At 41.2% G+C, this 13,212-nt stretch overlaps 1 protein-coding gene across 1 annotated transcript; it reads right to left on the minus strand.

Annotated features, from left to right (window-relative positions):
* Positions 1–542: 542 nt before the first annotated feature.
* LOC100135895 (osteopontin-like protein) lies at positions 543–5,522 on the minus strand. The gene is given in 7 exon segments (NM_001124267.1): positions 543–1,295; positions 1,419–1,730; positions 1,999–2,082; positions 2,215–2,268; positions 2,410–2,472; positions 2,580–2,693; positions 5,408–5,522. Coding segments are annotated over 6 exon segments (1,044 nt in total). The 5' UTR covers positions 2,679–2,693; positions 5,408–5,522; the 3' UTR covers positions 543–863.
* Between the last annotated feature and the right edge of the window lie 7,690 nt (positions 5,523–13,212).

The following is a 13,212-nucleotide window of genomic DNA, read 5'->3' on the forward strand; positions in this document are numbered from 1 at the left end:
GTTTTAGTTATGGGTATGATCAGTCATAATAGATTATTAGTGTATTAGTGTACTGTATGCTTGGAAAAGAGTATGAGTGTTCACTGAGATCGAGTGTGTCATTAACAGTGGGATTTTGACTGTGATTTCATCCATTCCTACAGCGCTATCTTGTGGTTTATTTGCTGCACTACACCACCAAGGGATTATGGCACAGCTTGAGTTATGTGTGAACTCTAGCTTCCTCCTGACAGAGACAACACCTCATCAGACAATTGAGTAAGGAATGTTACGTTGAGAAAAACAACCTATGAACAACTTCATTTCAAGGTTCAAAATGTAATTTTTTCCAGTACTATTTTACATCCAGCATGTTTACTGTGACAGGACCTTTGTTCATATTTTAGCTCATAACGACACTGAATGATGGTTTGTGATGGATTGTGGTTTCTCTGGTGAACACCACTGTGAATCCCCCTGGAGTCTCTACATGCTACACACAGAGCTCAATGGCTCAGCAGACACAACAACGTATACACGTGAAATAACAGACCCACTATGAGTTTTATGGAAAAAAAGAATGCATGTATTTAGGACTGATACAACGTTATACATTATTACAGTAAAAATGGGACAAACAACATGTAGTGTAAATAATTGTGCAATTGAACAAAATTGACTGCTCTATATGTCATGATGAGATAGCTAGTATGAATCTTATCATGTATTATTGTTGTACTGTATCAGACCCTAAGTTGTGCTTATATGTTTTCTGTTATTCTCTCCGTTTTGACCTCTCCTCCTAAGGCAGGGTCATAGAGCACCTTCCAGGTCCTGGTAGCATTCTTCACTGTCGACAGCAGCAGGATGAGAGAGACAGGCCTTTACTTGGCAGTGATGACAATGGGAGCATCGGTAGTAATGGTAGCCACTGTGGCTGCCTCCTCAGCCGAGTCGCTGTCACTGTCATGGCTCTCGTTGCTCTCTGCTGAGTCGCTGTCTGCTGCCCCAGGCCTGGCTGTAGCTTCCTCACTACTGTTGCTGCTGTCAGTCTCATTACTGGCGCTGGTGCTGGTGCTCTCGCTAGTACCATCGCTGCTAGCGCTACTGGTGAGCTCACTGGTGGCATCACTCTCCAGGCTCTTGGCCTTCTGGCTCTCTGGGCTCTCAGAGGGGGTCCTGTCCTGGCTGGCTACGTCGACATGCGCCTTGCGCATGCTGGACTCCTCGGCTTTCCCGCTGGAGGCGTCCAGAACCTGGCTCTCCACGTCAGGGGTGCTGGTGTCCTCCTCCATCAAATCATGCACCTGCAGGGCCTGGAGGGGGAGAGAGAGAGGCGGTGGAAGGATGTTTATACCAACTTCCAAAACTAAATGGAAGGAAATAATGCCTATGAGTTTGAAATGGAGAATTCTAACACAGAGGAGAAACAAATTTACCTTGAACACTGTCATCGTCTTCTCAATCTTGTTTCCGAGCCCGGTGTTGTAGACGGACACCTTTTTGCCAGCATACATGCCCTCATCTATCTTTCCATGGGATTTGTAAGGAGAGGGTCCCTTCTCGATGTTGTTAGTATCTACATAGATGATAGACTTCTTGTAGTCGCTGGGGTAACCCATGCTGTCTCCACGTCCGTCATCGTAAATGGGGGCCTCAGTGGTAGCCATTGTGGGCTCTACGGTTGGCTCAGCTGTTGCAGGGGCAGCGGTGGTGTCTGCCTCCTCTGACTCACTGGACTCGTCTGTGTCCTGAAAACACACCACAACACCTTTAGTTTTACATAACCTCTTATAAGATATAAAGTTCAAATAAGAGCTTGGTGAAACGCTCCTGTCTGTCAACATTAGCTAGATGTCTTCATTGAACTACAAGCTATAGTCTCAGTGTGGCTATAGTCTTTGTGTGGCCCTGTAGACTTATTGGAGCCATAACTACATATGCATATATAAATAAAAAGTGACTCAATATATCCTACATATAAGATGTCAGTAGTTTTATACATAGTGCACTACTCACATCGCTGTCTGCGCTGTCTGCGCTGTCTGCGCTGTCTGCGCTGTCTGCACTGTCTGATGTTGGGTCTGAAGTTGGATCAGCTCCCTGGAGAATAGAAAAACAGGATCAATCAATGTATAAATTAACATCCATCAAAAGCATATGGTTGTCTCTATCAGGGGTAAGATTTATTTAGCATCTTCTGCTTCATTATGCTACAACATAATTATGTTTTACCTCTGTTTCATCTTTGTCGGAGCTCTCGTCTGATGTTGTAGCAGTATCTACATTCTTAAAGAAAACCTCAGCATTAAAAAGAGTCCAATAAAAATGGACATATTAATGTAGTTTTCCCTACAGGGCAAATGTATACATTTCAATGCCAACACAACTACAGATGATAAAGGAATGTTTGCTGAAAGAGGCTCTTACCTGTACAGGGGCCACCTCAGTAAGTTCTGCTGGGGCTATCCCAAGCACTGGAGCTGGTTTCACCTGACAACATGAACAGGAATTTAAGATGATACCAATGTACACATCTGCCTCTCTGTCTGACTCTTTTCAATATATACTGTATGTTCTCATATAAAAGGAACACTCACCAGTTCTTCTAAGCTCTCTGGATTGTTGCCGGGCGAGCGTATCGCTGGGCGACCGAGGACCGTTGCAAAGAGCAGGACGAAAACAATTGCAGCCTTCATTGTCACAAGGTGTATCTAAAAAAAATATAATCATGAAAAAAGAAAGAATCATGAAAGCCACCAAAATGACGAGAACTGAAAATACAAACTCTGTTGAAAGCTGTACACTGTGTAGGCTACATTTAACACCTTTTTAAATGTGAAAATGTGATACCTTATTTTTTCAATTTGTAAAGTATTTTTGTCTGTAATGTCTTTTTTGTTATGTGTCTGACCCCAGGAAGACTAGCTGTCGCCATTGGCGTCGGGTAATGGGTATCCTAATAAAAGCATCAATTACAGCAGAAATGCCCGGATGGGAGGCAATTAGACTGATTTTACATGAAAAGTGCCTGTGAAGTCCTGCCTTGTAATGTTTAAACCCTTAAAGCCTGGATACTATACAGGGAGAACACCAACCATGGGCCCTTATGAGTCTCTGCCATAGGAAGGACTCTGTTGGAAGTGCACTCCTTTTAAAGTCCCTAACCGTTGGCAGACAAAATGGGCTTCCCTCCCAACTAATGACATCTAGCCTAGCCTACAATGAGACAGCCTATAGGGAGGAGGTCAAAGACCTGGCAGTGTGGTGCCAGGGCAACAACCTCTCCCTCATCGTGATCAAGAGAAAGGAGATTATTGTGGACTACAGGAAAAGGAGGACCGAGCACACCCCCATTCTCATCGACGGGGCTGTAGTGGAACAGGTTGAGAGCTTCAAGTTCCTTGGTGTCCACATCACCAACAAACTATGATGGTTCAAACACACTAAGACAGTCGTGAAGAGGGCACGACAAAACCTATTCCCCCTCAGGAGAATAGGTTCTACGGTTCAAAAGGTTCTACAGCTGTATCATCGAGAGCATCCTGACTGGTTGCATCACTGCCTGGTATGGCAACTGCTCGGCCTCCTACCGCAAGGCACAACAGAGGGTAGTGCATATGGCCAGTACATCACTGGGACCAAGCTTCCTGCCATCCAGGACCTCTATACCAGGTGGTGTCAGAGGAAGGCCCTAAAAACGATCAAATATTCCAGCCACCCTAGTCATAGACTGTTCTCTCTGCTACCGCACGGCAAGCGGTAACGGAGCGCCAAGTCGAGGTCTAAAAGGCTTCTTAACTGCTTCTACCCCCAAAACATAAGACTCCTGAACAGGTAATCAAAGGGCTACCCAGACCCCTCTTTAACGCTGTTGCTACACTGTGTTTATAATCTATGCATAGTTACTTTAACTCTACCTACATGTACATATTACCTAAATTACTTAGACTAACCGGTACTTGACTCTGTACCGGTACCCCCTGTATATTGCCTTGCTTGTTATTTTACTGCAGCTGTTTAATTATTTGTTACTTTTATGTTCTATTTTTTACTTAACACTTTTTTTGTTAACATTCTTAACTTCATAAAGCATTGTTGGTTAAGGGCTTGTAAGTAAGCATTTCACTGTAAGGTCTACACCTGTTTTATTCAGCATTTCACTGTAAGGTGAACATTTGAACATTTGACATTTGACTTGATTCTTTTTTTTTTAATGCCTAACCCCACGCATGATCGTCTCCCTTGTTTTCCAGATCAACTACTCTCAGCTAGAACAACATTACATCAAGTATAACTCTGAGCAGGCAGTCTTTTAGCTATACCTATAATGATCTCTGCATAGTGTATAATTCCCCAAGTTAAAAGTGGAAGTTTGGAAGACCACAGTTGGTCCAGGGAGGCAGGGAACATGATGAACGTCCCTCAGCTTTATTTTGAAAGCTAACTCTACTTTTTTCATTAGATCCTTGGGTTCTAGAATAGAAATGTGTTCTAGAATAAATGTGTTCCAGAATAAATGTGTTCCAGAATAAATGTGTTCCAGAATAAATGTGTTCTAGAATAGAAATCTGTTCTAGAATAAATGTGTTCTAGAATAAATGTGTTCCAGAATAAATGTGTTCTAGAATAAATGTGTTCCAGAATAAATGTGTTCTAGAATAAATGTGTTCCAGAATAAATGTGTTCTAGAATAAATGTGTTCTAGAATAAATGTGTTCTAGAATAAATGTGTTCCAGAATAAATGTGTTCTAGAATAAATGTGTTCCAGAATAAATGTGTTCTAGAATAGAAATCTGAAGTGTGACGGAGGCGAGAGAAACAATGTGGGATGTTGAGAGGATTTTGAGTGTAGATGAGATCTGACTTCAGAAGTAACTAATCCAGCCTGCCAGTTTTGCTGTTATTATTATTTCTCCTCACAGCAGCTCTTTAAAGGCTGTGGCTTTGTCTTGGAACAGACTGTACGAGTCAGTTAGCTGAGAACAAATTAGCTGTGGATTTGTGAGCTGAGGCCACAGCTTCCTCTTCCAGCTGTCATGCTCACATTCATCACTCCAACACTATAAAACCTAGTTTATGATTTATTTCACTCTATCAGGTTCAAGCAAAGGCACATACATATCTGGTGTATAGAGAGAATGTGTAATAACACAAACTAACTGTTACACCAGACTAGTGAGCTCTATTTCTTTTTCATTATTATTACTAACCAGAATATTGCGTGTATTCTGTTGTACATAAAAAAAAGTGCAACACATTGAAGCATTGACTGTGTAGGATGATAGATTATAAGTGCTGAAGAGTGTCTCCCAGATTTCTTCAAATTGTGAAAATAATTGATATTTGAGTTACACAAAATATAGGAGAGGATTATAGAAAGTAAGCACCAATGTCTATACAAGTAAAAGCCATTTTTTTTTTTACCTTGACTTGTTCTTCAGAGAATCCACAGGATAACTCTAGAGTAGTTAGTCAGGAGGATGAGAGCTGCTCACTATTCTCTTGGATGCCAAAGGAGGAACAGCACAGTTCAGTTTGGATGTGAATGGATGCTGCTGAAGGGAGGCTGCTGGTTGGCTTATAAACCCGGCTGCCTCCAGCTCCAGCCAATAGCAGCAGGGCTAGATGTGTCTTGTGATGTTTACCACTTCTGGCCCACCTCTCCTCTCCCACTCTTCCTGTGGTTGGTGTGGCCACTCAATGCAAACATTCACCAATCGACAAGACAGGAAGAAAAAAATCCCTCATATCCTGTATTGTTAGAAATAAACTGTGGACACAAGCCCTGTGAAATTGAGATACATGACAGTACTTACAGTCAGTTGATAGAAAACACAAAATGAAGACATTTTGGCTTTATTATTGATGAAGAATTGTGTAGCAGATGAACCATGATTGAAGTACCAAAACATTACTGTTGGTTTGTAAGGTTATCCTCCTTACATAATCACTAAGCCAAAGTTAAAGAAGAGCCAAGATTAAGGAGGAGATGAATGTGTTTATTTGTTATTTTATTAGGATCCCCATTAGCTGTTGTTATTGCAGTGCCCTCGTGAAAAGTACTACTGAATTACTACACAAAACCCGTTTGTGCAGTAGTGACTATCTAGAGGCACGTAGGAATTGTGCAGTGAATGTGTAGTTTATGCACTACTCAAGATACACAAGTAGGGTTTTGTAGTGTTCGGTAAGAAAACAGTAGTGTTTCCAGTAATAATCAGGTAGAGATTTTTACTACAGTACTTGATGTTGGTAGCAAGTAAATAGTCAAAACACTACAGCTTTACTACACAGGCTTTTCAATAGTCATCAGTTAGAGATTTTACTACTTGATTGACTAGTAAGAATAGAGGGAACAATGAATTGAGCTAAATACAGACAAGTCCTTGATGAGAACCTGCTTCAGAATGCAAACAACCTTAGACTTGGGGTGAAGATTTACGTTATAACAGGACATTGACCCCAAGCATACAGCTAAAGCAATGCTGGAATGTCTTCAGAACAAGAATGTGAGTGGCCCAGCCAAAGCCCAGACTTGAATCCCATTGAAAATCTGTGGAAGATTTCAGTTCACCGCCACTCACCATCTAACTTAACAGAGTTTAAGAAAATCTGCACAGAGTATGTAAGAATATCCCCAAATCCAGATGTGCAAAGCTGATACAGACATACCCAAGACAACTCAAAGCTGATACAGACATACCCAAGACAACTCAAAGCTGATACAGACATACCCAAGACAACTCAAAGCTGATACAGACATACCCAAGACAACTCAAAGCTGATACAGACATACCCAAGACAACTCAAAGCTGATACAGACATACCCAAGCTGTAATCGCTTAAGGTGCTGCTACAAAGTATTGACCCAGGGGTGTGAAAACTTATGTAAATTAGATATTTCTGTATTTAATTTTCAATACATTTGCTAAAATGTAGAAAAACGTGTTTTCACTTTGTCATTATTTGGGTATTGTGTGTAGATTGGCGAGATAAAAAAATGAGATTTAATCCATTTTGAATTCAGGCTGCAGCACAAAAAAAATGTAATAAGTCAAGGGGTGTGAATACTTTCTGAAGGCTCGGTATATTGTATGGAGAGTACAAGGAGATGAAGTAATCCTTCTGCGGAGGAGAACTTCCAGACACCAATGTATTCTTTGAATTCTAGAACATACTTTTCCTAAAGGTTGGAGAGGATTGAAATAAACAACCCATTAAAGTAGTAGGTATGAAATTAAGGTAGCGTCCCTGATTGGTTTCTTTGTCAAACTATCTATCCTAACCCTGCATTTAACTTGTCTGGATTTCTATATTAATGTTTGACAGGTGTCTGACATAGTCACTGGAGTATGCATTGCTACATGTTGAGTCTGCTATAGTACTTTGCATGTAATCCACTATAGCTTGATTTCTTACTGTATATACAGTTTTTCTCAATTGCTAAAACACTAAAACCCATTGGCTGAACAAAGTTCTCAGTTGCCTGGACTCATTTAGCAAATTATGCAGTCTGTTGTCAATACCTTAAACCATTTCACATAGTAAAACACAATTTGCAGATCTCACTTAGACTTTTCAGCAAAACTCTAAACACATTCTCATTCTCAAAACAGATTCTGCACTCTAATGCACATGTCATCCATACTGGCAAATCAAAAAGTGGCAACAATCAAATACAAATAGAGAACATATGTTATTGATTGAACACAACCACTCAAAATAGATTTAACCTGTTTCAAATGATGCGACACAACCAATATAAGCCAGTTCAGAGAGCAAACAGGTTGTTGAAGGTGGGAAGGAGAAAGTCTGAGAATGGATACTGTAGTACAGTGCATTGTAGGCTGTATACTGTACAATGGATGAATTTTATGGCCCTGACCATTGTGCTTTCCATTTATTAACAGTACTGACTGCTCAATAGATTTTGACTGGTTGCAGGTTCATATCAACAAAGAACAAGAATTACAGTATCACAGAGACAAAGGACAAGTTTGTGAGATGCAGGGTACAGTACTGTAAAAATAGGGGTACAAGGAGGAGGAAGAACAAAAAACTAAATTGCAAAGAGCAAAGCAGAGTAGTAATTTCTGATCAATTTTGAGCTACTATGATAGAACATGTTTTCGTTCATCAAAAGACAATGACGGAAAAATGTGATTTTTTTTTTAGATTAAAAATGTACTTCTCCCTGAGAATTGTATGTTTTGAACAATGTGTTTTCTATTTTTCTGTGTATTGTTCACTGACTGCTTTGGAGTGTATATCATTTTGATCACTTTGTTTATGATTTGAGAGCAGTGTTTGATTTTGAACACAGGTAAAACTGTTTTGAGGCGAATGTTTCATTTTGCAAGAGGAGTCAGAGGTTATGTAAATAGTGCTTGAAGATGAGGTTTTGTGTTTAATGTTTTCAGGAAATGGAACAAGGTTTCAGAAATTGTGTTTTAGCAATTGAGAAAAACTGTAATAATAAAATAGCCTCCAGTGGCTTCACATGTTCACTGGAATGGTTCAGGGTGTATTCATCTCTGACTAAGTGGAGGAAAAAAAATGTAAACAGGAAGACAAGGCACAACACCAGACATGTACAGTGAAACTCCCAGACAGACGCCTGGAATTCTTGAGAGTGGATGCATCAAGTCGAGACATGCTGCATTTGTTATGTTTTTCACCTTGTTTGTGTTCATGTCACAGAAGTTCAATCTTCTTCAGGTTGTGTCTGGAATTCTCATTGAGATGTTTTTACGTGTGTCTGATATCAAATCAACCAGTGGTTCAACAGAAACTGAACATCAAGACACCTCTAACACCCCTATAGCACCATAAGATTACAGACTTTCTTCCCTTTCTGTCTGAACCAATCATTACCTCAACACCTACAGTACCTTGAGGCTCTAATGCAGGGATGGGCAACTTTGATGGGGTGAGAGCCACAACAAAAACGGAACTCATCATAAGGGGCCGCAGTGGCTCATGTTTTGCGAGCAAAACATTTTAGCGACCCCCCTCATGACAGCGAAGAGAAAACATTTCAGTTTTAAAGTTAATTTCCTGCAATTCTCCAAATGTTTTCATGAGGTGTAGAGAAAATGTTGCCATTATAAAGTAAGTTTGCTGCAATTCTACACATTCCGTGAAGCGGAGAGAAGATTTAACAATTTTATAACTCAATTTCTGCAATTCTACACATTTTGCCATAGGGTGGAGGCAAATTTTTGCCATTTTTAATGTGATAACTGATGACCTCGTCAGTAATTCGACCATGATTGACTGCTGAAGCACAACCACATTTTGAAATTGCACCTTGTGTATTCTCATATTCTAACTTTCAGTAAGGTGAGTCCCTGACTGAGTCCCCCCCCCCCCAAAAAAAATATATATATTTATTTTTTAGGTCAAATTGGTCCGCGGGCCTACAAAATGGGGGCGGACCACCAGTTGCCCATCCCTGCTCTAGTGCGTACTTTAACATTTGTATCAACAAATAATGATATTCAAATGAAGTGATTCCAACCGCAACCACAAAAAATGACATGAACATTTTAAAACTGCAACATAATATGACACACAAGGCAAATTATTATCTGTATAGACAACGCTGCGTGTGTGTGTGTGTGTGTGTGTGTGTGTGTGTGTGTGTGTGTGTGTGTGTGTGTGTGTGTGTGTGTGTGTGAGAGAGAGAGAGAGAGAGAGAGAGAGAGAGAGAGAGAGAGAGAATGAGAGAGACAGATAGTGTGTATGTGAGAGAGAGAGAGAGAGAGAGGGAGAGAGAGAGAGAGAGAGCGAGAGAGAGAGAGAGAGAAAGAGAGAAAGAGAGAGAGATAGTGTGTGTGTGAGAGAGAGAGAGAGAGAGAGAGAGAGAGAGAGAGAGAGAAAGAGAGAGAGATAGTGTGTGTGTGTGTGAGAGAGAGAGAGAGAGAGAGAGAGAGAGAGAGAGAGAGAGGGAGAGAGAGAGCGAGAATGAGAGAGAGAGAGAGAGAGAGAGAATGAGAGAGAGAGAATGAGAGAGAGAGTGAGAGAGAGAGAGTGAGAGAGAGAGTGTGTGTGTGTGAGAGAGAGATAGTGTGTGTGAGAGAGACACAGAGAGAGAGAGAGAGAGAGAGAGAGGGAGAGAGATATAATTTTTTATTTTTTTAATTATTTCACCTTTATTTAACCAGTTAGGCTAGTTGAGAACAAGTTCTCATTTACAACTGCGACCTGGCCAAGATAAAGCATAGCAGTGTGAACAGACAACACAGAGTTACACAAACAATTAACAAGTCAATAACACAGTAGAAAAAAAAAGAAAAAAATGAGAGTCTATATACAATGTGTGCAAAAGGCATGAGGAGGTAGGCGAATAATTACAATTTAGCAGATTAACACTGGAGTGATAAATTATCAGATGGTCATGTACAGGTAGAGATACTGGTGTGCCAAAGAGCAGAAAAGTAAATAAATATAAACAGTATGGGGATGAGGTAGGTAAATTGGGTGGGCTATTTACCGATAGACTATGTACAGCTGCAGCGATCGGTTAGCTGCTCAGATAGCAGATGTTTGAAGTTGGTTGCGATTGCGATTTTTGCAATTCGTTCCAGTCACAGGCAGCAGAGAACTGGAAGGAAAGGCGGCCAAATGAGGTGTTGGCTTCAGGGATGATCAGTGAGATACACCTGCTGGAGGAGCGTGTGCTACGGGTGGGTGTTGCCATCGTGACCAGTGAACTGAGATAAGGCTGAACTGAGATAAGGCGGAGCTTTACCTAGCATGGACTTGTAGATGACCTGGAGCTAGTCGGTCTGGCGACGAATATGTAGCGAGGGCCAGCCGACTAGAGCATACAGGTCGCAGTGGTGGGTGGTATAAGGTGCTGAGAGAGAGAGAGAGAGAGAGATAGTGTGTGTGTGAGAGAGAGAGAGCGCGAGAGAGAGAGAGAGAGAGAGAGAGAATGAGAGAGAGAGAGTGAGAGTGCGAGAATGAGAGATAGTGTGTGTGAGAGAGAGAGAGAGAGAGAGAGAGAGAGAGAGAGAGAGAGATAGTGTGTGTGAGAGAGAGAGAGAGAGAGAGAGAAAGAGAGAGATAGTGTGTATGTGAGAGAGAGAGAGAGAGAGAGAGAGAGGGAGTGAGAGAGAGAGAGCGAGAATGAGAGAGAGAGAGAGAGAGAGAGAGAGAGAGAGAGAGAGAGAGAGAGAGAGAGAGAGAGAGAGAGAGAGAGAGAGAGAGAGTGTGAGAGAGAGAGAGATAGTGTGTGTGAGAGAGACAGAGAGAGAGAGAGATAGAGCCCATTGCCCTTTATGGTTGTGAGGTCTGGGGTCCGCTCACCAACCAAGACTTCACAAAATGGGACAAACACCAAATTGAGACTCTGCACGCAGAATTCTGCAAAAATATCCTCCGTGTACAACGTAGAACACCAAATAATGCATGCAGAGCAGAATTAGGCCGATACCCACTAATTATCAAAATCCAGAAAAGAGCCGTTAAATTCAATAACCACCTAAAAGGAAGCGATTCCCAAACCTTCCACAACAAAGCCATCACCTACAGAGAGATGAACCTGGAGAAGAGTCCCCTAAGCAAGCTGGTCCTGGTTCTCTGTTCACAAACACAAACACACCCTACTGAGCCCCAGGACAGCAGCACAATTAGACCCAACCAAATCATGAGAAAACAAAAAGATAATTACTTGACATATTGGAAAGAATTAACAAAAAAACAGAGCAAACTAGAATGCTATTTGGCCCTACACAGAGAGTACACAGTGGCAGAATACCTGACCACTGTGACTGACCCAAAATTAAGGAAAGCTTTGACTATGTACAGACTCAGTAAGCATAGCCTTGCTATTGAGAAAGGCCGCCGTAGGCAGACATGGCTCTCAAAATGAGGTGGAAACTGAGCTGCACTTCCTAAACTCCTGCCCAATGTATGACCATATTAGAGAGACATATTTCCCTCAGATTACACAGATCCACAAAGAATTCGAAAACAAATCCAATTTTGAAAAACTCCCATATCTACTGGGGGAAATTCCACAGTGTGCCACCACAGCAGCAAGATTTGTGACCTGTTGCCACGAGAAAAGGGCAACCAGTGAAGAACACACACCATTGTAAATACAACCCATATTTATGCTTATTTATTTTATCTTGTGTCCTTTACCATTTGTACATTGTTAAAACACTGTATATATATAATATGACATTTGTAATGTCTTTATTGTTTTGAAACTTCTGTATGTGTAATGTTTACTGTTCATTTTTATTGTTTATTTCACTTTATATATTCACTTTATATATTATCTACCTCACTTGCTTTGGCAATGTTAACACATGTTTCCCATGCCAATAAAGCCCTTGAATTGAATTGAATTGAATTGAGAGAGAGAGAGAGAGAGATAGTGTGTGTGTGTGAGAGAGAGAGAGATAGTGTGTGTGAGAGAGACAGAGAGAGAGAGAGAGAGAGAGAGAGAGAGAGAGAGAGAGAGAGAGAGAGAGAGAGAGGATATCACATCACTGGACCACCCAGCCCTCATTCTTTATATCCTTTGTGGAAAGTCTGCAGTAGAACTAGGAGACCCACTTTTACAGTCTCCTCAGAGCATGTTAAGGACCTTACTGTAATCCTAGTCTGGTCAATGCAGCGCTGGCGGTTTGGCTGCCTTAAAGCAAAGCTGAAATCAGGGAAAACACATGGCTCCAATTGAGCCATGATCCACAGCATTAGTTTATGAAGCTGATGTAATTCATTGAAGTGGAACCCATGTACAACAAAATGCACCTTAGGCCCGGTGGTCATTATGCATTATGCAGATTGTGTAGTGTTTTAATGGAATATTGAATTAAGCCATCAACTTTCGTTATCGTAAAAAACTGCACAAGAGTGTTTATAGTTGGTGGCAAAGATCAGATGTGGTCTCGTTCGGGCTGATTCACAGTGAGGGATGATCCCGCTGTAGACCTAAAGCCTGTAAATGTGGTATTGCACTAACTGTTATACAGTGGAAGAACCCAGTACAGGCCAAGTAGTCATTAACGGTTTGTTTGTGTGTGTGTGTGTGTGTGTGTGTGTGTGTGTGTGTGTGTGTGTGTGTGTGTGTGTGTGTGTGTGTGTGTGTGTGTGTGTGTGTGTGTGTGTGAGTGTTACTATATGTTAGTCTGTGTCATACCGCAGGTGAGACATATTAACCACATAATGTCTTCATAATGTCTCCATAAGCCCCCATAGGTTTATAGAAG

The sequence above is a fragment of the Oncorhynchus mykiss genome, chromosome 12 (genome assembly GCF_013265735.2).
Source record: "Oncorhynchus mykiss isolate Arlee chromosome 12, USDA_OmykA_1.1, whole genome shotgun sequence".
Lineage (NCBI taxonomy): Eukaryota > Metazoa > Chordata > Actinopteri > Salmoniformes > Salmonidae > Oncorhynchus > Oncorhynchus mykiss.